The 27,151-nt window shown below is 32.2% G+C and overlaps 2 protein-coding genes across 2 annotated transcripts; one reads left to right on the forward strand and one right to left on the reverse strand.

Annotated features, from left to right (window-relative positions):
* The first annotated feature begins 4,574 nt into the window (after nt 1-4,574).
* On the forward strand, nt 4,575-7,758 carry LOC136216774 (cytochrome P450 726A27-like). Its single transcript, XM_066003336.1, has 2 exons — nt 4,575-5,483; nt 7,156-7,758. The coding sequence occupies exons 1-2, from the start codon at nt 4,593-4,595 to the stop codon at nt 7,756-7,758; spliced, it is 1,494 nt and encodes a 497-aa protein (XP_065859408.1). The 5' UTR covers nt 4,575-4,592.
* Nucleotides 7,759-10,170: 2,412 nt separating this feature from the next.
* On the reverse strand, nt 10,171-18,507 carry LOC136220931 (phosphoglycerate kinase, cytosolic). Its single transcript, XM_066008775.1, has 7 exons — nt 18,357-18,507; nt 18,042-18,256; nt 12,894-12,971; nt 12,550-12,810; nt 12,149-12,466; nt 11,493-11,651; nt 10,171-10,702 (listed from the first exon to the last, which is right to left on the reverse strand). Exons 2-7 carry the CDS (start codon nt 18,234-18,236, stop codon nt 10,508-10,510), a joined length of 1,206 nt encoding a protein of 401 aa, XP_065864847.1. The 5' UTR covers nt 18,237-18,256; nt 18,357-18,507; the 3' UTR covers nt 10,171-10,507.
* Between the last annotated feature and the right edge of the window lie 8,644 nt (nt 18,508-27,151).

Genomic DNA, 27,151 nt, shown 5'->3' on the forward strand with positions numbered 1-27,151 from the left:
TATGAAATTCCTAACATGGGTATATAATATTTAACCTCACTAAAATAATAATAATAATAATATTTTCGCTTCTCAAATTAAAGTTTTAAAGTTAATTAGAATTTTAAACTATCAAAATCATTCATTAAGTTTCTAAATTAAATAAAAATTATTAATTGAGTCATCATTGAAAATCCAGTTTCAGACCCTCTTCTTTAAATCCATTATGAGTCAATACATAAATCATTACAGTCTATATCAAATAGTTACATTTTCTGATTTTGAATATAAAAGCTACTCAATTGATAATTTTTACTTAGTTTAGAAATTCAATTCATGATTTTAACAATTCAAGGTTCGAATTAATTTTGAAGTGTCATTTTAAGGATAAAATGAATGTTATATCTAAATATTAATTTTTGAAAAATATATAATAACATAAGTTGTCCCATATTGTTTCGACGGAATATTATCGTCGGTAATTACGACGAAATCCAACAGTTTACACATTGTAGTTTTGGTCCTAGTTTTTATCTAACACACTGTTTAGTCCTCCTATTTTGAAAAACACATTTTAAGATTCCTATCTTTTGCCAATATTAACCTTGTGGTCCTTTAATCTATTTTTTAGATTTTCAACCGAACATATCTTAGCTTTTAGGACAACCACAGTACAATACAAGTTGGTCATGTTACTCTGTTATTTTATATATATATCTGTGTATACTAAAATATAACGATTACCAGTCTGAAAAATTAGACAAAATGACCAAAGGGTTAATATTGGCAAAAGCTAGGGACCTTATAATGTGTTTTTCAAAATAAGAGGACTAAACAGTATGTTAGATAAAAACTAGGGACTAATAAATTATTTACCCTTATAATAAGGGTATTGCTAAATACCGCAACCAAATTCCTTATCACCGAACCCATTGGACAATTTTGTCCTTGGCATAAAAAAAATTCGAAATTGGAAAAAAAAAATTTGAGAGAAAATTCAAAATTTAGCTAAACGGATGCGGCATACCGTTCGACCCATGGCGGGAACGTCTGCCGCATCCGTTCCCACCATGGGTCGAGCGGTATGTCGCATCCGTTCCCACCATGGGTCGAACAGTATGCCGCATCCGTTCCCACCATGGGTCGAGCGGTACGCCGCATCCGTTCCCACCATGGGTCGAACGGTATGCCGCATCCGTTTAGGCCAAATTTTGAAATATGTAAAATCATAAAAATTTTAGTGACGAAAAATACTAAATCATTCAATTTTTTATGACGAAAAATGAAAAATTCTCCTATTTTTTGTGACGAAAAATGTAAAATCGTCATGAAAAATATGTATTATTTTCATGAGTTCTTTGATAAAAAAGATGTAAATCTTAATGTTTCCGACTCGTAATCATCCATTTTTGGGGTTCGGATTGTCACACATCAATTATTTTCATAATTTCAATTATTGTTGTTCGGGTTTATGATTTTGGAGAGAGAATTTTCAGTTTTTTATCAAAATTATGATAAGGTCAAAAAAGTCCAAAAGAGACGGTGATAAGAAATTTGGTTGCGGTATTTAGCAGCTCACTAGAATAAACAACCTACACTTATCAGATTCGATCCACCAAAAGAATAATAATGACAGACTCGAAAATTTGGATTCTATGGTAAGTCCGAAAAATTAAAGAGAGTCCAAGTAGTGTTTATTAAAAGCCAAAATCAAAATCTAATTTTATTTTCCTTTTAAGGAATAATTGAGGAGAGATAAGAACCAGGTAATGATGAACATGTTTTTTGTTTTTATTAGTTTAAAAAAGGGTAAATAATTTATTAGTCCCCTACTTTTTACCTAACACACTGTTTAGTCTTCTTATTTTGAAAAACACATTTTAAGATCCCTAACTTTTACTAATATTAACTCTTTGGTCCTTTTGTATAGTTTTTTTAGACTTGTAACCGTTATATTTTAGCATAAACAGACATATATAAAATAACAGAATAACCTGATCAATTTGTATTGTACCGTGGTTGTCCTAAAAGCTAAGATATGTTCGGTTAAAAATCTAAAAAAATAGATAAAAGGACCATACAGTTAATATTGGTAAAAGATAAGGACCTTAAAATGTGTTTTTCAAAATAGAAGAACTAAACAGTGTGTTAGGTAAAAACTAGGGGACCAATAAATTATTTACCCTTTAAGAAAGGCTTAATACATTACCAGCTCCCTCGATTTGTACATAATAGTAGATTGGCTCTCTGAACCTTGCAAGTATCTTAGCAGCTCCCTAAACTTACTTATTTCGTATCATCAGATCCCTAAACTTGTCCATAAAAATTGATTAGCTTCCTAAACTTTACAAGTGTCTCACCAGCTCCCTAAACTTGCTTATTCTGTAACAACTAAATAGAAAGACCATAATACTAACTCGGATTAAGGTACAAAAATACCAGGAGTAATTTTACCTCTAATATCTAAAATGGTGCAATTTTACCCCTAAGGTTGGAAGCTAATAGCAATTTTAGCCCCTCACATTAATAAATTGGATTAATTTGAGAAATAATTTATCAAACTGTCTTCTCCGTCATGAATCTTGTCATTTATCAGTAACAAATCACAAACATATGTTGGGATTGAAAAAAAATAAAAATAAAAAATAAACTGCCTTTTGTGTGAATTGGAAAAAAAAATCAAAAAATTCACCAAATTTATAAATTTGCTCTTGGCTACTAATTTTAGGGATAAAATTGCACAACTAAACCCAAAACATTAGGGGTATTTTAGCACCTTAATCCGAGTTAGTATTATGAGTTTTGTATTTAGTTGTTACGAAATAAGCAAGTTTAGGGAGCTGGTGAGGCACTTGCAAAATTCAGGAAGCTAATCAATTTTTATGGACAAGTTTAGGGAGCTGGTGATACGAAATAAGCAAGTTTAGAAAGCTGGTGAGATACTTATAAAGTTTAAGGAACTAATCTACTATTATGGACAAGATCAGGGAGCTGGTGATGCATTAGGGGTTTAAGAAATTAACATGTTTTTGTTGTCATTATTTGTTGTCAAAATAGACAGGCGGAATCAATTTAAAATTGAGCTCAATTAGAATATTAGGAATGATGTCTGATCATGTGAGAGGTTATCTGTATGTTGGAAATAAGATAAAAAAAAAAATTAAGAGTGTTCGAGATCAGTGATTCCGCTTTGATGCTCCAATTACGAAAACTAAAAAGAAAATGATACTGAAAAGTATTTAGTTGAAAAATATTAGAAGAATGTTACATTTTTAATATATTGTGTACATTTTTATTTATAGGAAGATAGGACTTATGTACCCTAAACGAGCCAGAAGTCTATGTGGTAGCTAATTTATAAGGTTTCCTTGAATGGTTCGCGTGACATTCGCGATTTTTATCTAATATATTATTTACCCCAAATTTTAAGTACTAACTGAAGTTTGTAATACTGGACAAACAGTCTTGATCACATGCATCTTAATGAGCATGTAGAATTTGCTCATTCACCGTTAGATCTAGGCTTATTAGAATCCTAAGGTGGAGATTCAAAGCATCCTGAGGCTTAGATTTAATAAGCCTATATCTAACGGTGAATGAGCAAATTCACTTGCTCATTAAGGTGCATGTGAAAATTCATGCTGGACAAAATAGTTCCAGATTGATTTTACAAATCTTAAATATTAATATTAGTTAGAGAGGTAATGAACTAAAATAGTCTCAAAGTTTAACAAGAGTGAATTTAGCTTCTACGTATAAAATATCACTATTTTAATTTTATTGTTTTTGAAACGGTGTAATTATAGTTTTACGTAACCGAACTCGACACTTCAACGTCTACGAAATGGGAGCCTCAAGTACTCATGGCTATAATTGCATGATTTCACAAACTTTGAGACTAAAATGGTACTGTTTTTTTTTTTTTTGTTTTGTACATTTAGGTTAAATTGGCACTTCCTTAAAGACTTTAAGGCTATTTTGATACTTTATCCTCTAATTATATTTAGGCTAATTTATCTAATATTACCAACTTCACGACTGACTCCAGTGGCGCATTTAGAGTGGTACAGCGGCAGCCACCACCTCTTGCCACCTTGCCTCCGTGGTTCGCTACTATTAAATATTATTTTTCCCCTTGTCGAGTATTTCGTTAGCCTTCGAATTTGCTTAAAGTAATATATTGATCACCTATTTTTTTTAAATGACATATTGGTCCCTAAATTTGTTTAAAATCTCCTCACTTCTCATCATTTGTGTTTTTTCTTACCGATGTCATCCTACTTCAAAAATTTATGTATCTTCCACCAAGGGCGGATCCGGTAGGGAGCAAGAGAGTACTTGAGCATCCCCACTGGTCACCGAAAAACTTTGAAAATTCTATGAAAACCGAGAACGGGACTTTAATTTTTTTTTTTATGTAAAAACACTAAAATTATATTAATTAGCACTCTTAAATCACAATAAACATCCCCAGTAAATCTTAGATCCGTCATTGGAACAACTCCATATACCTAAAATTCGATTCGGATTAAATCAATCATTTGATCCTTCATTCATGAATATTTTATATAAATAAACAGATCCTCAAACTTTTTTCTATTCTGAAATCTTCCATGGAGATGAAAAATCTTCCATTTCCAGTCCTCATAACTTTCTTCTTCCTCATAGTTCTGAAACTGATCAAAAACCTAATCAGAAAGAACAAATCCACCAATCCTCCGCCCGGACCACAGCCGTTACCGCTCATCGGAAACATCCATCAGTTAGCCGGACACGAACCTCACCGCCGATTAACAGAATTATCAAAAACTTACGGCCCAATTATGCGTATCCAGCTCGGCCAAGTTCCGGTAGCAGTAATTTCATCAGCAGAAATAGCAAAACAAGTTTTAAAAACTCAGGAATCTTATTTCCTCGGAAGACCGTCTCTTCTTGCCGCCGATATCATGCTTTATAACCGCACCGATATCTCGTTCGCCGCGTATGGAGATTACTGGAAACAGATGAAGAAAATTGCAATTCTGGAGCTGTTTAGTGCAAAGAGAGTTCAATCTTTCAAGGCGATTTTTGACGACGAAATCTCGAATTTCGTCGCTTTTCTTGACGGAAATTCAGGGTCGTCGGTGAATCTTAGTCGAAAGTTTCGGTCGTTAGGGAATTCGATGATCGCGGTGGCGTCGATCGGGAAGAAATTTGATCAGCAGGAGGAGTTTTTGAGAGTTGTTGATAATGCTATTAGAGCGGCGGGAGGTTTCAGTGTCGCGGATGCTTTTCCGTCGGTGAAATTGCTACAGATGTTTAGTAAAACTAGCTCTACGCTTCACACGGCTCATCGGCAAGTCGACGATATTCTTGAGCGGATTATTAGCGAACATAGAGCCGAAAAGAAGGCGGCGGTTTCAAAGACGGAAGCAGATAATCTGCTGGATGTTCTTTTGGATATTCAGGAGCAGGGAAACCTTCAACTCCCTATAACTACAGATAACATCAAAGCTCTGATTCTGGTTAGTATTTTACAAATTACATATTGTTTACGGGTTCGGGTTCGGGTACATCCTCGCGGTGACGGAAACAAAACCCAAAATTTGGGGTCAGTAGAAAAAAAAATTAAGGAAAACAGAGATTTTGGGGGATTAAGATTCATTACGGAATAGTTTGTCAGTAACTCCGTCTGTGGCTGAGTTTGTTCAAATTCGGTACAGACGGATTACGACGGAATGTTTACCGTAGATGCAGGGATTTCCGTCAGTAAATATCTATTTTTCGTTATTACTCCGAAAGTCGGGTTGTATTCCCGACCTTGACCAGCCTGCATAGACCCGTCTTTCACGCTAGGATTACTCACGGTTATTTTATATAGGTCCCATCCGAGGATAGACATATTAGACCTTTTCATGAGTCGGGTTAATACATAGGGTAAATTATTTATTAGTCCCTATATTTTTATTTAACACACTGTTTAATCTTTAGCTTTTGTTATGTTCAACAATTTAGTTCTAACTGTTTAATAATTGGGATAAGGTGCAAAAATACTCATAATGTTTACAACCAGGAGCAATTTTACCCCTAACATCTAAAACAGTGCAATTTTACCCCTAACGTTGTCAAGTTGGGTTAATTTAAGAAATAATTCATCAAACTGTCATCTCGGTCATGAATCTCTACACTTTACATGTGAGTCATTTATCACTCATTAGTAACAGATCATAAACATACGAGTAGACGTGAACTTTTTTAAAATAAAAAATATATTGTCTAGTGTACGAGTTGGACAAAAAAAAATTCAAAATATTTCGCCGAATTTATAAATATTAATCTTCAATTCTATTATTAAATCACATAAAATATGAAATCTTTTTTTTAAACGAACTGATATGCAATTGGTGCAGAATAAGGAACAAAATATCTTTGTTTTATAATAATGTCTGAAATTGACCCAACTTGCCAACGTTAGGGGTAAAATTGCTCTTGGATGTAAACGTTAGGGGTATTTTTACACCTTATCTCTTAATAATTTAATAATTCAAATACTTAAGGGACTAAACTGTTGAATAAAATAAAAATTAAGGATTAAATAATGTTTTATTAAAATACGAGTATAAATAGTGTGTTAATAAATCATTTATCCAAATATATATATTGATAGTAAAAAATTGTATGTGTACCATTATTGGGAATGGGCCTAAACTTTAAGCCTATTTTTCAAGCCCAATCTATATAGGACCAGTCCAGTGAATACAATGAACAAGTCATATATATAATTTAGGAATAACGTTTCAAAATAGTCTCGAGATTTTCTGGAAGAGCTAATTTAGCTTTCACGTACAAAATAGTATAATTTCCGTCCTAACATTTGTGAAATTAAAGACTTCACTGACATAAATTCACACATCAGATGATTGTTCCATTAACTCCTCTACACCTAAGCGCCACATCATGCTTCTACCCCAATTCACGGGTGTAGATGGGCTAACGACACATAATTACTAAGTCGGTTAGGTCTGAACAAGTAAAACCCAGCCCACGAATATATCTATTATAGATTATTATTATTTTTCTAAATACACTTTAGGGTACATTACAATAAGCATTTTCAACTTTATATATTAAGAAGGTCGTGACAATCGGGTTATTTCTATAATTCGTGTTACAAATTGACGATCTGAATCATTACAGGACATATTTGCCGGTGCAAGTGACACAACTGTAGGAAGTGCCGAATGGGCACTGGCAGAACTAGTGAAGAATCCAAGCACAATGCAGAAAGCACAAGAAGAAGTAAGGCGAGTCTTCGATAAAAAGGGAAATATCATCACTGACGAACCGAAATACTTGAAGTTAGTAATCAAAGAAACGCTAAGATTACATCCTCCAGTAGCACTGGTTCCAAGAGAATGTGATGAGAATTTCAACCTTGGTGGATTTGATATTCAACGGAAAACAAAAGTACTTGTGAATGCTTGGGCTATCGGAAGAGATTCTGATTCTTGGAAAGATCCTGATAGATTCTATCCGGAAAGATTCCTCGGAAACTCCATTGATTATAAGGGTAGCCATTTTGAGCTTATCCCGTTTGGAGCTGGAAAAAGGATGTGTCCGGGTATTGTGATGACTCAGGCTTTGATAGAACCTTTGCTTGCAAAATTATTATACCATTTTGATTGGAAACTTCCCGGTGATGATAAACCGGAAAGTCTCGACATGGATGATGTTTTTGGTCTCGTAGTAAAGCGACGAGCGGATCTAGTTTTGATTCCTACTTCATTTCGTCCGAATTAGATTTCGTGGAAGTTGCGGATTGTTCTTTTTCTTTTCTGTAATCTATTTTCTTCATATGATTGTTTAGATAATATTACAATTAATGTCAGTAATTATATGTTTTACCAATTGAAATTATGTCGCACTCAAACATCGAATAACCATCAAACATACTTTTCCGTCATCTCAACTTGTTTAAAATTAGTCATGACATAATAGTAGGTACGGGATACCGACATTTTGAAGAATAAGTATTATTGACACATGAAGAATAACTAGCCGCAGCAATTTAAACATACTGAGACAATTGAATGATCGTTTTGAAAATTTCATATATTATAACCAAGGGCGGATACAGGGCCCCCTCCGTCCGCTGGAACTACCAAATTTCTAAATTCTTCTTAAATCCAAATTTCTAAATTTTTTTCTAAATCCAAATTTTTCTATTAGACAATGTATATATATACGAAAAAAATTTAAACAAGCACGATTTAGCAAAAAAAAAAAATTATACACACCCACATGTAAAATCGGCCCTCCAAACCGACCAATCTGTATTCGCCACTAGGGTCAGGAGATGGAGTCAAATTTACGTATGTTTATCGTCATCTGAAATCGTTTAATCCATGAAGATGAAAGATGGGATGCTAGAAAAAATTTGAAGTGGGTGTCTATGAACGATAAGGCTAATGTTATGGCTACCCCGGTGGTACACCAACGGATTAGTATAAGGTAAATGTTTACGCAACTTGGAAGCGTAACTTGGCTGGAGTAGCAGCGCCTGTGGCTCCGTCAAGTGGCGGAGATGACTGCAACAGCTTGGAACGGGGACTGTTCGAAGATTATTTTAGAGACGGACAACTTTACTATAACTAACACGCTGATTGGGCTGATTGGGGCTGCGCATATCGACTTTTCCGGCTCTGTTTTGTTCAATGACAGTAAACATTGGCTCAGCAATTTCTCCGAGGTCCAGGTTAAGCACATTAGAAGAGTTGCAAACTGTGTTACTCAATCGATTTCATTCGGTTTAAGAACACCAAACCGAATATCAAACTACATAAACAATACAAACCGAACTATAAACCTATCCAGTTTGAATAGTTTGTTTCAATTTGATTTGATTTTTCAGTTTCTGAACTAAAAACTACGCTCCAGTCGAGCGGAAATAGCCCTCGAAGATTTTATTCGCATTTGTAATTTCTTACTTGTAGATAAACAAATTATTATATAAATCCAATTAAAATATGTATTATATTATCTAAAAAAATAATAAAATAAAATTACTTAAGGCATACTACATCATTTGTCTTCTAAACTTGTCCAAAAAGCTTGATTGGCCCCTGAACTTTCAAAGTGTCCTAATAGCTCCCTCAACTTACATAAAATATTCAGTTAGCCTTTGCATAAAATGTCAATTAATCACTCGGTTGCAAAAAAAAAAAAAAAAAGTAAGTTAAATGCGAAAGAATTATTGCACACGTCTTTAAAAAAAGTAAAACAACCAAAATCAGAATATGTGGTTCTAATATTAGAAAAGACAAGTTTTATAGTTAAGCAAGTAGTAATTTCCTTTTTAATCTATTTTTGAATTATGTAATAACATTCTAAGATGCGTTCCACATTTAACTTACTTTTTTTTTACAACCGAATGATCAATTGATTACATTTTACGCAAGTTCGGAGAACTAATTAAACATTTTATGCAAGTTGAGAGGGCTATCGAGACAATTTGAAAGTTCAAGAGTCAATCAAGCTTTTGGACAAGTTTAAGAGGCAAATGATGTATTAAGCTATTACTTAATATTAAAAAAAAAACATATATATTTATAACATATATCCTTGAAAATGTATCAAAAATAACATTTCAACAACAATAACAATATTACTAAAATAACTGAGAAAGTGAAAAATAATGTCCATTTACCGAAAACTATAAAAACAATGTTCTTAAAATCTCAAAGGATATTCATGCAAACAAAGAAAAAGGATATTCATGCAAACAAAGAACGAATCCGAAAAATAGACACAATTCACCAACAAGCACGACAATGTACAAAAGTAAACTATAATAGAACAAGAAAATTAAAATAATAATAATATTTTATGTTCCAATCGCCTTCCCAAGCGGCCTCTAGTGGTCTAGGCAGTCTAGGATATCATGCAAACAAAGAACGCATCCGAAAAATAAACACAATTCACCAACAAACACGACAATGTACCAAAGGAAACTATAATAAAACAAGAAAATTAAAATAATAATAATAATAATAAAAACTTTGTTCCAATCGCCGCCCAAGCGGCCTCTAGTGGCCTCCAGGCAGTCTAGATATTGCCTAGGTGACCAGAAAAAGGCAGGGGGTCAAAAAAACAACCAGAGGGCCTAAGCATGGAAAATCAGAATAAATTCTGAATTTTGAACGCCTTGAAAGCTGCCTACAATTAAGTTAATTATCTTTGTCATATGCATAATAAAATACAACATTGTCAATCATGAAAAAAATCCAGAAAAAAAAAAGGATGAAAATGAACAATTTGATGAAACAAAATCATATATTTGGATGATAAGCGAAGTTCCAAAACTGATCCATCCAATTCAATGCAATCCGATCCGCCATTGAAGACGCTCAAGAGAAAACATTTATTTGCTTATACTCTACATCCTATTACCTCTAAATTGATATTCCAGTTCAATCTAGTTTTGGCTGTAAATCCAACCATATACCGGAACTCGAGTTGCAAAAGAAAAAAGGGGGAATAAGAACTCAGCTTAAGCATCATCAAGAGCAAGAACACCTGGAAGTTGTTTCCCCTCAAGAAGCTCTAAGCTAGCACCGCCTCCAGTTGAGATGTGACTCATCTTCTCAGCAAGTCCTACCTTCTCCACTGCAGCAACCGAGTCGCCACCGCCGATGATTGTTGTCACCCCTTTGCCACTTAGCTCTGCAAGTTTGTGGGCAATTGCCTGCAAAACGATATGATTTTTAATTTCATTGCCAAAAACCAGTGGTCTACAGCAAATTAAGGGTTAAAATGGTCCCTAAGTTTGAGAGACGGATCAATTTAGCTCAAATCGAATTTTAGGTATCAACTCAATCCTAAACTTAGGGATAATTGATCAATTGTCCCAAGTACAATCAACAGCTCTTCTGAGTTAGTCACAAGTCATGCTTGTGAGTAGTAGAATAGAACTTTTTGTGAATTTTGGAGACGAATACAGCAGTTTAAGCAAATTTAGGGGTCAATATGTCACTCTAAAACAATTTCAAGTGACCAATATATCACTTTAACCAAGTCCGAGGGATAACAATAACAAAGCATCCGAAAAGGGGATAAAGGACCTTAAAACCAGTGGCGGAACCACGGGAGCATGGCGGCAAGACGAGGCAGCTGCCCCCCTCTACATCTGCCACTCCTTGTTTAGTGAGAACCCCTCTACATCTGCCACTCCTTGTTTAGTGAGAAATAAAATGCTAAGGTACATTCTAACAAAGTGGGCATATATATAATTATATGTATGCCCACTATGTTAAGATGCAAAGACATACATTTTGTTTCCCACAGTCAAGATCGTCATATAACGAGAAGGAGGGCTGATTGCACTTGAGCTAATTTGTTAAGTTTAGGGCTGAATTTGTACAAAAATTCAATTTGGCTAAATTGATCCCGCTTTTCAACTTTAGGCGTCATTTTTTACCCTTAGTTTCAGTCTACTGCTGTAATAAAGGTTCAGGTTCTGAGAAAACATTAGATACCTCAGTTCCCACAGCAAACTTTTCCATCTCAAATACACCCATTGGTCCATTCCAAATAACTGTTTTGGTAGTGTCTAATGCTTCGCAGAATGTCTTGATTGAATCAGGTCCAACATCCAAACCCATCCATCCATCTGGTATTTCGGTTGCTGGAACCACCTGCAAGAACGTTGGAGTATAACTTAAGTTATGCATTCCTTTTCAAGCTAATGCGGGTGTGTACACAATTATAAACAGATCAAGGGCCCAGCGTATCAAATTGAAAAATCAGGGGCTTATCAGGGGCTTAATCAACAAAAATCAGAAAAAAAAAAAACATGTTTTTTTATGTTTTATGTTCTTTGGACATTGTGTTAAGGAACACGTGTTTGGTAACCCAAGAAAGTCAGCTCTCGATTAACGGAGCGTCATTTCATATGCGCTCAAAATATGCATTTAACAGTTTAAAAACAGTTTTTATACGTCTAATGCCGCTATATGCAGCTGAAATGAACAATGACCTTTAAACTGAAGTAGATGTTTACAACTAACTTAATTGGGCAAGTATGTGTCAAATTGAAACATCAGGTGCTTAATCAATAAAATTCGAAAGACCAGGGACTTAAATATGCTTTTTTTTCCCAAAACTTATTTAACATAGGCAATGAAAAGCAAACCTTGCTGTTAGCATCAGCGGCAAACTTGTCAGCAATAACAACATCAGTAGGCAGTAGCAATGAAACTCCCTTAGTTTTCGCCTGTTCCATAAGTGTACGTGCAAGATCAAGCTTGTCTTCCTCGACAAGGGATGAACCAACTGAGTGCCCTTGAGCCTTGTAGAAAGTAAATATCATTCCTCCACCCAATATAAGGATGTCAACCTTCTTCAACAGGGACTCGATCACTCCAATCTTCGATGAGACCTTTGATCCACCAACAATTGCAGCAAATGGCTTCTTAGGATTTGCCACGGCTCCAACAAGATAATCAAGTTCCTAAAACCAAAAAAAAATAACATCAGTCACAGGAATCCTTCATCAGAGATAACAGATGAGAATCATCCATCGACCAACCGCACCTTCTGCATGAGGAAACCAGCAACAGAAGGTTTCAAGTGTTTTGCAACTCCCTCTGTCGAAGCATGAGCTCTATGAGCAGTGCCAAAGGCATCATTGACGTAGAGATCAGCAAGTGCAGCAAGCTTCTTTGCGAATTCGGGGTCATTCTTTTCCTCTTCCTTGTGGAACCTTACATTTTCAAGAAGCAGTACACCTCCCTCAGGGATCTCAGCAACCAATTTTTCAACTTCCTCGCCAACACAGTCATTCGCCATCTTAACCTATTATGGAGAAGTAGAGAAAATAAGCACCACAAATTATCCGATTAGGCACAAAAAGGGATGTGATAGGTATGGTGACAAACCTCAAGTCCAAGGAGTTCAGATAGCCTAGGTACAAGAGGCTTCAAGCTGTACTTAGGTGTTACACCCTTAGGGCGACCCTGAAAAGCGCAATCAGATAAAATTAGTACATTGATTATCACAAGAAAAAATTGGTGAACAATACAATCACATGATGTTTTATTCTACTAATAGGACATTACAGATACACAATTGAAGACAAGCATTGATTTCATACCAACAACAACAAAGCTTAGTCCCGAAATGGTTCGGGATCGGCTAACATGAACCATCATATAAAACCGTGAAATCAAGTCGTGTCAGCGACATAAATGCTCTCCCTCCACTCCGTCCTATCCACTGCCATATTTTCTTCAATCCCCAATAAACTCATATCACTCTCGATCACCCTCTTCCAAGTTTGCTTAGGTCTTCCCCTACCCCTCGCCATTACATCCCTTTGCCACTCTTCAGTCCTCCTAACCGGCGCATCAAGCGCTCTTCGTCTTACATGGTCAAACCACCTTAGTCGGCTTTCCCTCATTTTATTCTCAATAGATGTAACCCCTACTTTTGTCCTAATTATTTCATACCAAGTGGACAGAATATCACAATCTCAGTCTCGCTCATCCAAAATGGTACTGCTGTTATTATTTTTATTAGTATTTAACCATCCAATTGAATCTTGATTTAAGCCGGCTTCATAAGAAGCTAAGGGCCCGTTTGGTTCAGCTGGAGTTGTTTATTGTTTATTGTTGGTATTAACTATTTGTTGTGTTGGTAAATGTTAGCTGTTTTTCCTTCCGAAATAGCTATAAGCAGCTATTTCTCAATTCTAACAAAAAGAACCTCCAATTTCAGTCCCACCAAATCGGTGGATCTGGAGGTTAACTAAATTTACTTGACAAATTTATCCTTGCCTAAATTTCATATTCTCCAAATTATCCTATCTTCTGTTAACAATTTCCTAGAACGTCATCTTCCTTTTGGCATACTAACCCAAGTAATTACAGAGTTAATCAAATTTAGGTTGAAGATTGTATTTTACTCTGCATTGGAGAATTTATAAGGCCATTTCACATTCTCCAAATTATCCTATCTTATGTTAACAATTTCCTAGAACGTGGTCTTCCTTTGGCCATACTAACCCAAGTAATTACGAGTTAATCAAATTTAGGTTGTTGGAGATTGTTTTTTACTCTGCATTGGAGAATTTATAAGGCTATTTATCAATCAATCTCTTGGATCTCTTTATTGCTGAAATCATGAGATTTGAGGAAAGACTATTGATTGTGCCTTTGGTAAATTATTCTGTTGGAGCTGAAATTTGGTGGAGACTGAAAGAGCAGATCTCAAAGGAAGCCTGCTTTTTTCTTATCGAAAAGGAAGCCTGCATCTGAATGAATCGGTGAGGAATTGCACTATAAATATTAATGGAGAAGGTGCAATGGTCGGCAATGGAGGAACAAAAGAAAAGAGTGTCAGATGATTGAAGAATTGAACTGTAAATTAAGGGTGTTTTATTTAGCCTCCCTTTATAAAACCTTCAAAACAAGTATTATAAGTTATTTAACTTCATAAATCCATCCCTTTTATCTCCTCACCTTCCCTAACCTTCCATTATTTTAACCTCCTCTAACCTCAATCCAAGCAGACCCTAAGGGGAAGAAGCTCCTAACCACCCAAACCAACAGCTTATAGTGTTATATTACAGTCATTGTTCATTCCCATTTCTAACACTTACGCAAATATAACTCGTTTTAGCACTTGCTTCACTGTTTCAACATTTATGTATACCATCAGTAGGTGTCTTTCTCTCTGACTCCATAATAGGTTAAAAGCAAGAATTGTACAGTTATTGATAAACTACAAAACACTAAAAAAGGGCGGCCCGGTCGCATTACGCGTCCCCGCTGAGCGAGGGTCCGGGGAGGGGTCCCACCACAAGGGTGTATTGGGGGCAAGCCTTCCCTTGCCAATTTAATTGGCAAGAGGCCGCTCCTAAGACTCGAACCCGTGACCTCTGGTCACACGGCAACAACGTTTTACCGTTGCGCCAAGGCTCGCCCTCTAAACTACAAAACACTAATGAGACAAATTTTAGGATTCTATCCACTATTCATATGTTTTCTTTACCCCTTTAGAGAGGATCAATTCCAATTTTTATAATGTTTGTCAAGGAACCATTCGACCCAAAACCTTAAGATAATAGGTAGGATCCAAGAATAGCTTCTATTACTATCTCCGACACACCTCTGCACATGAATGCTCCTTGAGCTTAAACACATTCATCTTACCATGTGTTGAAATTTCATTAACAAATGGAGTTTTCAGGATTTGAAAACACGACCACTTGGTCAAAGATACTCTAGTACCATGTCAAGGAACCATTTGACCCAAAAACGTAAGCTGATATAGATAAGGCTAAGAATAGCTTTTATTATTATCTCTGACAATGTTGATTACTTTTTCACCCAACAATTTTTGCTCCAAAACTACTTTTCAAAGAAAAGAAAGTGGAAGTGGAACAAACATCATCCATACAAGTCAATAACAGACAAGGATCTTAACTACATATACACACAAAAAAAAAATCATGGCAGAAAAAGACAATGATGACGTGAAATATGACCTAATATAACACTTGCTTTCTTAGTCCCAAGCAAGCCATTGATAAGGAACTCTAAGACAGTTAGAAGGCCCATCCTCGTCCATATTCTTAAGGACATTCTAAAAAATGCAAAAAAAGAAATAACTAAAAAAAAAGGTAGAAACAAAAAATCACAAAGGAAATCTTACAAAATATAGTCCTATCCGCACTTCTTCATTTTGAAAAAAAAAATACATTTGCAGTTAAATGGAGTTACACTTGCACATTCTAAAAAATGCAAAAAAAGAAATAACTAAAAAAAAAGGTAGAAACAAAAAATCACAAAGGAAATCTTACAAAATATAGTCCTATCCGCACTTCTTCATTTTGAAAAAAAAAAATACATTTGCAGTTGAATGGAGTTACACTTGCATTTTTTCAAGTTAACCATTCAACTTCATATTTCAGAGTTTACCAATGATCAATCATCGAAGCCATGTAGTTCTAATTCATAAAAACTAGCACCAATATCAAGATGGATTGTTGTGTCATAATTGCAGTACATGATCCATATATTCCACATGGTTATAAATGATATAAAAGCAACAAAAATGGTAATCGTGTCAAACGGGTCTAAGTCATGTCAGGAATTGACAGCCCTAGTTGAAAATATTTATTTTTATACAGGCACCGTATCTAAGAGCTCACAGCAGAAATAAGCAGAAAACAAGTGCAATTGGAAGTACTGAAAGACAAAAACAAGGGCTTGCAAATACTAAGAAAGATCCCTACAAACATAATAAGTAGATATCCCTATCTGGAACTGAAAATTTCATAGGGGAAAATATGACGGTTACATGCAACAAGATATTCAGAGCTTCGATGATAGAAGAAAAGTCACAAAACCACAAATCAAATCAATAGCAGATATCCGAAAAACAACAAGTATGCTTGAATGCAAATTAGTAACCCTAGAAACAAATATTCATACCCATTTTTTAACACTTATACAAATATAACACGTTTAGCACTTGCTTCAATGTTTCAACGTAGGTGTTTTCCTCTCTGACTCAATAAGTTAAAAGCAAGAGTGATACAATTACTGATTAACCAAAACAACACCAATGAAACAAATTTTAGGATTCTATACACTGTTATTTAGTATGTTTTCTTTACCACTTTGGAGGGGATCAATTCCAACTTCTATAATGTTTGTCAAGAAACCATTTGACAAAAAAAGTAGGGATAAGGTGCAAAAATACTCCTAGCTGTCAACATTAGGGGCATTTTTGCACCTTATCCCAAAAAAGTATAGCTTCTACTATAATCTCCGACACACCCCCACACACGAATGTGTTGAAACTTCATTAACAAATGGAGTCCATTTGACCCAAAAACTTAAATTGATAAGGCTAAGAATAGTTTTCATTATCATATTCATCTCTGACAATGTTGATTATATACTCACCCAGCAATTTTTGCTCCAAAGCTACTTTCCAAAGAAAAAGAAGTAGAAGTGGAACAAACATCATCCATTCAAGTGAATAATAATACAAGTATCTCTTAGCTACATATAAACTTTTTTATTCTGAAAAAAAAAAAACTATGCCATAAAAAGACAATGATGACGTGAATTTAGACCCAAAAAGAGACTGATAACTCTTTGTTTCCGAGTCCCAAGAAAAGTTTTGATAAGGAACTCCATGACAGTTAGAAGGCCCATACTCGTCCATATTCATAAGGATATTCTAGGAAAATGAAAAAAAAAAAAACATTCTAACAAGTTAAGTGCAGTGAAATGCACTTACGCATTTCAAAAAACTTATGTGCAGTGAAATGCACTTACGCTTGCATTTTTCAAGTTAACCAGTTTAACTGAGATTTCAGAATTTACCAGTGATTAATCATCGAAACTGTAGTGGAAATTCATAAACACTGGCACCAAGGAAAACCATGTTGAAAATATTTATTTTCATAGAGGCGCCGGATTTAAGGGCTCGCAGCAGAAACAATCAGAAAACTGGTGCAATTGGATGTATAGACAAAGACAGGGGCTAGCAAATGCTAAGAAGAAAAAGTCCATAGGGGAAAAAATATCACAGTTACATGCAGCAGCCATTCAGAGATTCAATGGTAGAAGAAAAGCCACAATTCAGAAAAACAAGTACGCTTGAATGCACATTAGTAACCCTAGAAACAATAAACCATCTAATAAAGAGGGGAAATTCTAGCTCGAACTGTCATAGAACCGTTTGAACTAAAACTCAAGCTGATAGTTAAATTAATGAGGTTGACAGTACGGCTACCGTGTCATGGAACCAATTGAACTAAAAGCTCAAAGCTCAAGCTCATAGTTAAGGCCCAATCATAGAGACAACACTTAATCAGCATAATTATTCAAACACCATAGACAAAATCAGCAATTCTTCCAAACACCACAACAAATGAAGGAGCCATCAAACAATGACAAGCAAAATACTATAAGATTCAAAAATAGCAACCGACCCAATAAAATTCCAGCTAAATCAACAAATGCAATAATCATCAATAGAGTCCGTAAATCAGAGAATTAGGATTATACCAAGTGAGAGGAAAGAATAACTTTAGCACCATGGTCCTTCAAGTACTTGATGGTAGGGATAGCAGCGCGGATCCTGGTATCATCGGTGATGTTTAAGTTATCATCCAAAGGCACGTTCAGATCTACTCTAATAAAAACCTTCTTTCCCTTCAAATCTGCCTCTTTTAGGGTCCCGACGCTCCTCTTTGTAGCCATATTCAATAAATAAATAAAATCTGCAGAAAATCCAGATTAAGCAATCAAATCAACAAATGAGTATCCAGATCAGATCACAAATATGCGATAAAACGGAAATCAGAAGGAAGGAGCACTCACCGGTGAAGAAGGAGATAAAATTGAGAGCTTTTAGCTGAAATGATCAAGGAAACAATACAGTTGGAAGAGTGAAGAGGTTTTAGAAACTTTTTATAGAGAAGATCTCAGCTCAGGACAAAGGTAATTCCGGTTCGGGTCGGGGTCGGGTCGGTTCAGTCTCTGTGGTCCAGACGAAACCTTGGGCTAGCCGTTGATGGTTTTACTTTTTGAGCATATGCCATTTGGATTCGACTTTTCTGCTTCCTGTGATGTTCTAGAAACATCTAGTAGAGATCGTCAATCTCAAATCTCAAATCCTTACTGTTCTTTATCGCTGAAAAAAATTGAACTGAACTGAATTGAATTGAACTGAATGCTACTAAATACTATTGAACTGAATTTAACTGAATGCTACTGAACTTAACTAAATGCTACCGAACTTAATAATAATGATGATATTAGACTTTAAAATAATTTTCATGATAATATTGGACAGTAATGAACTTATAATAATAATAATAATGGGTCTAATAAATTTAATAATATCAATAATAAATAAATATATTATTAAAGATAAAACTAAATAGAAAATCAAATAAAAGTCCGGGTTGATAAAAGCTTGGCTCGATAAAAGCCTATGAAATCAAATAAAAATGAGTCTAATTTAAATTAAAAATACAAATTACATACAAACACAAATTTACATATAATTTAAAGCCTATGAAATTAAATACAAATCTTCATATGAATACAAACTCTTAACTTTTTATTTTAATTAAGGGTTAAAGTGCAAAAATAACATTTTGGGTCAGGAGTAATTTTACCTTTAACGTCTAAAATGGTGCAATTTTATCCCTAACATTGATAAATTCAGTAAATTTGAAAAATAATTCATAATATAGATGTCATTCCTAATTTTAAATATGGATGCATACTTTAGTTTTAATTTTTTTATTAAACGATATATACTTTAATAAACTATCATTTCTTGACTTTTATCTAATTTATAGATAATGATAAACTATAAATAATAATAATAATAAATAATGATAAATTATAGATAAATAATAATAATATAATAAATAATGATAAATTACTGAATACTGAAACTGGATGCTGAAACTGAATGCTGAACTGAACTGAATTGAACTGAACTGAACTGAACTGAATTAAATTGAACTGAACTGAACTGATTGTTACTGAAATTAAGTGATAAAGAACAAGATCTTATTGATTTATTTTTTAATTATTCATAGTTGTTCTATTATCCTAATAAATATACTTTTTGCATTTCATTTAATTCGCGGATACCCATTAATATCTTTATCTGTTAAGAATCAATAAATAGAACAAAAAATGAGATAAATAATTTATTATTCTCTTACTTTTTACCTAACACACTGTTTAGTCCCATTATTTTGAAAAAGCATTAACTTTTACCAATATTAACCATTTAGTCCTAGTTTTTTAAGACTTGTAATCGTCATATTTTAGCATAAACAGATATATATAAAATAACAGAGTAATATGGTCAACTTGTATTGTACTATGGTTGTCCCAAAAGCTAAGATATATTCGGTTAACAATCTAAAAGAATAGATAAAAGGACCATAAGGTTAATATTGGCAAAAAATAGGGACCTGAAAATGTGTTTTTAAAATAGGGGGATTAAACAATGTGTTATGTAAAAACTAGGGGACTAATAAATTATTTATCCCAAAAAATATTAGGATAAAGTGCAAAAATATCTTTAATGTTTACAGTCATGAGTAATTTTACCACTAACGTCTAAAATGGTGAAACTTTACCTTTAATGTTGGCAGCCAAGAGCAATTTTACCTCTAACATTGTCAAGTTGGGTCAATTTCATACACTATTATAAAACACACATATTTTATTCTTGATTATGCACCAATTGCATAACAGTTCGTTTAAAAAAATCCATATTTTCTATGATTTAATAATAGAATCTTTCGACGACATATTTTGAATTTTTAATTCTTCAAGCTTTTAGGTTTTAGGTCATTTATGTATTGTTTGGTGAGAAGAGAGAAAAAACTCAAAATGATGATTTTGAAAAACAAAAAATGTGGTTCATAATAAATATGATACTAAACAATTTTAATTCTTGAAAATTTTCATTTTGAAATCGTTAACGGTCAAATTTAACAAAATCAACTCAAAAGTGATCAAATTAACTAATTATGTCAACCATATGATTATTTTTCTCAAAAAACATTACATATACCGATCATCAAAACATCAAACTACGTTTTTTTAACTTAACTTATAAAAATTGAATGTATAAATTTTGATAAAATTACATTACAAGATGACGTTTTTATATATCAAAGCATGCTTTGAGACGTCAAAAAGTGGACTTTGAATTAGTTGGTTAATAAATAATCACAAGCATGGTTGTAAGAACTGATCCGAACAAGCTAGTTCAACTTGATTGAATGAACCGTAAACCGGTTGATCTAATATTAATTGAACAGTTTGGGCCGATTAATAGGCTCATTGTGGAAAAAAGGAAGGGCAAATTTTGTAGAAATCATACGTACTAAGAGGGTGTTTGTTTCTCCAATTTTTAGCTCCTTTTTGCTGTTTCACTTCCAACGGCACCTACAACAGTGTTTGGTAAAAAATTTAAAACATCTCCTGTTTGCTGTTTACGAGCCAATAGGCTGCTGTTTCCGACAGCAACAATTTGCTGCTGTTTCTCCCCTCCTTCTGCCGTTTGAATTTCATTACCCTAAATATCCTTCCAATTTATTTTTTGAAAACTGAGATACTCAAGTATCACCTCTTCTTTTTCTAGCATGCCTTCTTAGTTCTCAATTTTAATTTGAGAGAAATGTCTATAGACCACATTGTACCAAAAAAAATAAACATGTTGATAAAATATATTATTAATTAGGATAATTTATACTGTTTAATTGACTTATATTATTCTAGTTTTATTAATTAACAATCTTTTTGTCTTACAATTGAAATTTTCTTTATATATTTATTAGATAACGTTTAAAATACCTTTAACATCGACCATCAATAAAAACAAATAGTATTGACCCGTGTAAAATAGTATAATAGTATAAATTTACACCTAACGTTGGCAGAAAAAAAAAACAAATTTACCCCCTAACATTGACAAAGTTGGTCAATTAGAGAAATAATTCACCCAACTTCTCGTTCATGAATCTTTACATATTCGTCATGTTATCAGTCATTAGTAACAGATAAAAAAACATATGAATATACATGAAAAAAATTAAAAATAGTAAATTATATTGTATTTTGTACGAGTTGGGAAAAAATCAAATATTCCGTTGAATTTAAAAATATTAATCTCTAATTATACTATTAAATCATAAAAAATGTGATTTTTTAGAACCAACTGATATGCAACTTGTGTTTATTTGTGATTTATAATTATATCTGAAATTGGCCAAACTTGTCAATGTTATGGGTAAACTTTCTCTTTATTGTTAACATTACGAGTAAAATTGCTTATGATTGTCCACGTTATGTGTATTTTTTAACCTTATCTCTATATTTATTTGTTAGCATGTACATATTAGTAATTTTATATACTAACAGCAACAATTAATTATAACTTTACCAAACACTACAAATCAAATAGGAAACAAGAAACAACAATATCAAACAGGAAACAGCAAACAAGAAACAGCAACATCAAACAGTTAAACCAAACAGACCCTAAAATCAAGATGAAAAATAAATATTATAAGTCTAATATATCGTTAGCCCTCTTTATTTGTTCTCTTCTATATTTTAAGAGATTATATTTAATCTCCAAACTTACAAATGATTATTAACTCCCTAAAACCTATATGACAGAACAATAAGAGATTTTGGATAAATTGATGTACGTATACCTTAAGCAAGTTTAGAAACTAATAAATTATATTAAAAAAAATAATAAATTATTATAAGCAAGTTAATTGGAATAAATAAACCACTTAAAAACCTATATGACTAGCTTAGAGATTTAGGCCCTGTTTGGAAATTAGCTGTTAGCTGATTACATTAGCTGATTTGACTAGCTGTTTGTGTAGACCTGTTTGGTAAAAATTAGCTGATTGATAATCGCGGTTTGTGCAAAAAGACGAATAAGGGCATTTCTTTTTTTTAATATTGGAGGAGTCTATCTATTAGGGTTAAAGAAGTCCATTAATTTTAATATTGCAAAACGCTAATTGAAAAAGCTCCTAAAAGGAGCTTTTTCTAAATTAGCATTTTCATTCCAAAACTCTCTCTCAAACCTCTCTCCACCAAACACTCCAATCAGCGGTTTCAGTGGTCAAACCGCTAAAGTTGGTCAAAACCGCTCTTTTTATCCCAAAATGTTCTTTACCAAACAGGGCCTTAATAAGTCAAATTAAGCAAATTCTTAGGTATATTGAACATTTTTAAAATATAGGAAAATAGTTGACTTTTTTAAACAAGTTAAATAAGTTAAAGATATATTCCAATATTATAACTCAAAATACTAATTACGTGTTAACTTACGGCCAGTTTGGTTCACTTGTTCCTATTTAGTGTTTGTTCTTACTGTTTGTTATTTATTGTTTGATATTACTAGTAAGTAGTAAATATTAGTTGATTTTCTATTAAAAGCAGTTGTTTCGAATTTTTATCAAACACCTAATACCTCACAACATTATACACTTAAAAACATTTGATTTAAATGATCTAATCCATCATTAATTTAGCGGATCTCGTTATATAATTTTCTTTTTTAATATTTCGAGAATTGAAAAAATAATTATTCAAAGACTATTACTCAAAATAAAATAAAAAAAATTCTGAAAATATTTATTAAGGGTTCATTTGATAAAGTGAAATTAAAATATTGTAAAAGGAGAGAATATTTATTTTAGGATAAGTGAGAAGAGAGACAATTGTAAAATATAATAAAACACTCTTATTCATTATGATATTATTTACATGTATTTATAGTGTCATTTACAATGTCTAATTACTATTCTACCCCTTTATACATTTGTGTAATTACATTAATATTAAATACATTAATAATAAGTCAAAAAAAAATGTTTTCACTTACTGTCAAACTGGTAACGGTAAAAGAAAAGGGATAAGGTGTGTAAATACTTCTAATGTTTACAGTTAGGAGCAATTTTATCCTTAACATCTAAAATGGTGCAATATTACCTCCTAATGTTGGTAGCCAAGAGCAATTTTACCCATAATATTCACAAATTGGCCCAATTTTAGATATTATTATAAACACAAATATTTTATTTTTTATTCTGCACCAGTTGCATACAAGGCTGTCTCCAACATTTTGGAGGCCCTAGGCAAATTGTGTACTTTTTTTCATATCTAAATTTAATACTATTTTAGAAAAAATAAATAGTAAATAGTAAAACCAATATATTATTAACTACAATTCAAGTCATATAATAATAACCTAAAGCTAAGAAATTATTATTATTCTTGATTTTGTATATGTAAAACCGAGTTTTCTGTTATATATATAAAATCAAGTTTCTTCTTCTCACCAGCTATGGGAGAAGCAAGCAGATGACAAAGTATTAATTCCTGAAAATTAATCTTGGACAACTGAACTCGAACCTAATCACAAGATTCTATGGAAAGAAAGAGAAGAATTTATTTTGGTGATTAAAGATTGGTTGAGTCGCGTCTTTATTATGAAATACAGGCTTAAATCACTATTTGGACATCGATTGATCTAAGGAATCTTGTCATTTGGCGCTTGATCTATCCAAAATTTTATCATTTGGTCACTGAATTATCCCAATTGGTGAAATTTCATCCAATTTGGATGGAAACTTAATAGAATTATTGACATATGATAATATTTTGACAATTAGACTTGATAAATTTTAGTTTATAGATTTGTTTTCTTGTTTTAATCTCATTAATTATTTGGGTAAATAAACTTTAAAACGTACGGCATGTCAAGTCCATATGTCAAAATATCACCACATATCATAAGAAAACAATTTTATCAATACTCCATCAAAATTAAGTGGAATTTCATCAATTTGAATAGTTTATGGTTCAAATGTGACCAAATAATAAATTAGTGGCCAAATATTAAGATTTTAAATAAATCAGAATCTAAATAACATTTTACACCAAATTACAAATTGTAATTCATAAGTGCATTTCGTCTAGTAATTTATAAAAATAAAAGATTTAAAAAATCACTACAACAACAAAATAATAGTTTATACATTGTTTTCAAATATGAAAAAAAGTTCAGAAAAAATAAGTGCAGGTGTTGTCAAAAGAAAGAAAGAAAAAATAAGTGAAAATGTGAACAAAAAAATGCCGATCCAAGGAATCATCAAAATTGAGTGAAATTTTATTAATTTAAATAGTTTATGGTCTAAATGTGACCAAATAATAAATTAGTGGTCAAATATTAAAATTTTAAATAAATCAGAGTCTAAATAACATTTTACACCAAATTACAAATTGTAATTCATAAGTGAATTTCGTCTTGTAATTTGTAAAAAATAAAAAATTTAAAAATCACTATAATAATAAAATAATAGTTTATATATTGTTTCCAAATATAAAAAAAAAGTTCAAGAAAAATCAATGCAAATGTTGTTAAAAAAAAACAACGAAAAAATAAGAGAAAATGTGAACAAAAAAAAATGCTAATCCTAAGAATCAAACTCTCACCCCTTACAAACACCTCCACAAGTCTTTACCATTCAGTCTAACACTATTTTTTTTGTTATAAATCTAAGTTTATATAGTTTTTCACCATAAAGTTTTTAATAATTATCAAATTTGAAACAAATTTTGATCAGAGGCCCCCGTAAATTGGAGGCCCTAGGCGGCCGCCTATGTGGCCTCCCCCTAGAGCCGGCCCTGGTTGCATATCAGTTTGTTTAAAAAAATATTTCATATTTTTTTGTGATTTAATAATAGAATTGAAGATTAATATTTATAAATTCGGTGAAATATTTTGAATTTTTTTTATCTAACTCGTACAAAAGACAGTATATTTTTTAAAAAATTTCCACGTATAATCATATGTTTATGATTTGTTACTAATGAGTGATAAAATGACTCACATGTGAAGTGTAGATGACAAGATTCATGAGCGAGAAGATAGTTTGATGAATTATTTCTCAAATTGACCCAACTTCACAACGTTAGAGGTAAAATTGCTCTTGACTGCTGATGTTAGGGGCAAAATTTCATAATTTTAGATGTTAGGGCTAAAATTGTTTTTTTTTTCAAAAGTTGACTGAGCTTTTTCGTTTTGTCAATAAGATGATTGAGATTTTTCGTTTTACTAAAAACAAGGATCTTAAAATTAAAATGAGGATTAACGATCTCAAAATTGAAAAATTCAAAGACTTGAGGATATTTTAAGAAACTTTAATTTTTCAAACTTTTAATTTTAAAGTTATTTAAGTGTTGTTTGGTGATAAGAGAGAAAATGAATATTTTAAAGAGAGAAAACTCCGAAAATGATGATTTTGAAAAATAAAAAAATTTAGTTACAGTACTAAATATGATACTAAACAATTTTAATCTTTAAAATTTTCAATTTTAAAATCGTTAATTATCATTTTTATATTATCAAACTAAAAGATCATCGTTTTTAATAAAACAAAAAAAACTCAATCACCTTTTAGATAATTTATTTTTCAATTACCAGTTTGATGAAAGCATAATTTTTCTTTTTTTTACGTTACTCTTTATTTTATTATATTGGTTGATATATCAACTCAGTCCTTAAATTGATCAAAAAGATCAAATTAATTCGGGATCTAATCAGCCCTGAAAATATAATATATTTTTTATACCTGAATTTTATCATGTTTACATTTTGATACCTAAAATCTATTTTTATACTTAAAAACTATAATATTCTACGCAACCGCAGAACGTTTTGGCTTCGACGCATTACTTTATGCGTCAGTGCAAAGTATCTAATTTTGGATAAGAATTAATTGAATTTAGAATTTTAATTATACTATATTATTTTTTAATTTTTTAATGAAATAATTATATTAAGTGATAAAATGTGAGAAAAATAAATAGAGGTAAAAATCGCACTGACAAAAGAAATCTCTCGAAGTAGGATATCAGCCACGAACAACTAATTCTGAGAGAAACTCCCTGAAACAGAGACAACAAAAACTTCACTGAACCTCTCAAAATAGTATTAGTGCATTGATATTATGCACTAGCACATATAGTAATGTGGCGATACCAAAACGTTCTGCGACTGCATATGATATAATAGTTTTTAAGTATAAAAATAGATTTCAAGTATCAAAGTAAACATGATAAAATTTAGGTATAAAAAACATATTATATTTTCATGACTGATTTTGATTCTGTGTTAATTTGACTTTTCGACCAACTTTAAGAACTAGTTGATACAAAAAAATATATTTGAGCTAAATTGACCCTCCATGCCAACTTTGAGGGCCAATTTGAACTTTTATTCACTAAATTATAAAAAGATTTTGCTAAATTATCTAAGGAAAAATTACAAAGAAATTCATCTTTTAAAAACTATTTACAACTATATCAAATCATAATTTTGGATTCTGTCAAACTAGCAAAATCAGTATTTTTAATATATTTTAAGAATTAGAATTTATAAATTAAAAGTTTAGAATATATTTTCTAGGGTTTATGATTTATGAATTGGAGTCTAGAATTTTTAAATTATGGTATAAAATCATAATATATAAAAAATAATGACATATTAAAAATTAAATTTGATGATATGACTTAATTATAATTTTATACTTATGATATTCATGTAT

The sequence above is a fragment of the Euphorbia lathyris genome, chromosome 1 (assembly GCF_963576675.1).
Source record: "Euphorbia lathyris chromosome 1, ddEupLath1.1, whole genome shotgun sequence".
In the NCBI taxonomy this organism is placed as follows: Eukaryota; Viridiplantae; Streptophyta; class Magnoliopsida; order Malpighiales; family Euphorbiaceae; genus Euphorbia; species Euphorbia lathyris.

Bases quoted from the DNA above. Each gene is read 5' to 3' on its own strand.
- LOC136220931 (XM_066008775.1), bottom strand. From the start codon at position 18,236: ATGGCTACAAAGAGGAGCGTCGGGACCCTAAAAGAGGCAGATTTGAAG. The intron at 12,811-12,893 runs GTTTGTCACCAT...TCTCCATAATAG, and splicing joins CTGAACTCCTTGGACTTGAG to GTTAAGATGGCGAATGACTG. The intron at 11,652-12,148 runs GTTTGCTTTTCA...ACGTTCTTGCAG, and splicing joins CCGCTGATGCTAACAGCAAG to GTGGTTCCAGCAACCGAAAT.
- LOC136216774 (XM_066003336.1), top strand. From the start codon at position 4,593: ATGGAGATGAAAAATCTTCCATTTCCAGTCCTCATAACTTTCTTCTTC. The intron at 5,484-7,155 runs GTTAGTATTTTA...GAATCATTACAG, and splicing joins ACATCAAAGCTCTGATTCTG to GACATATTTGCCGGTGCAAG.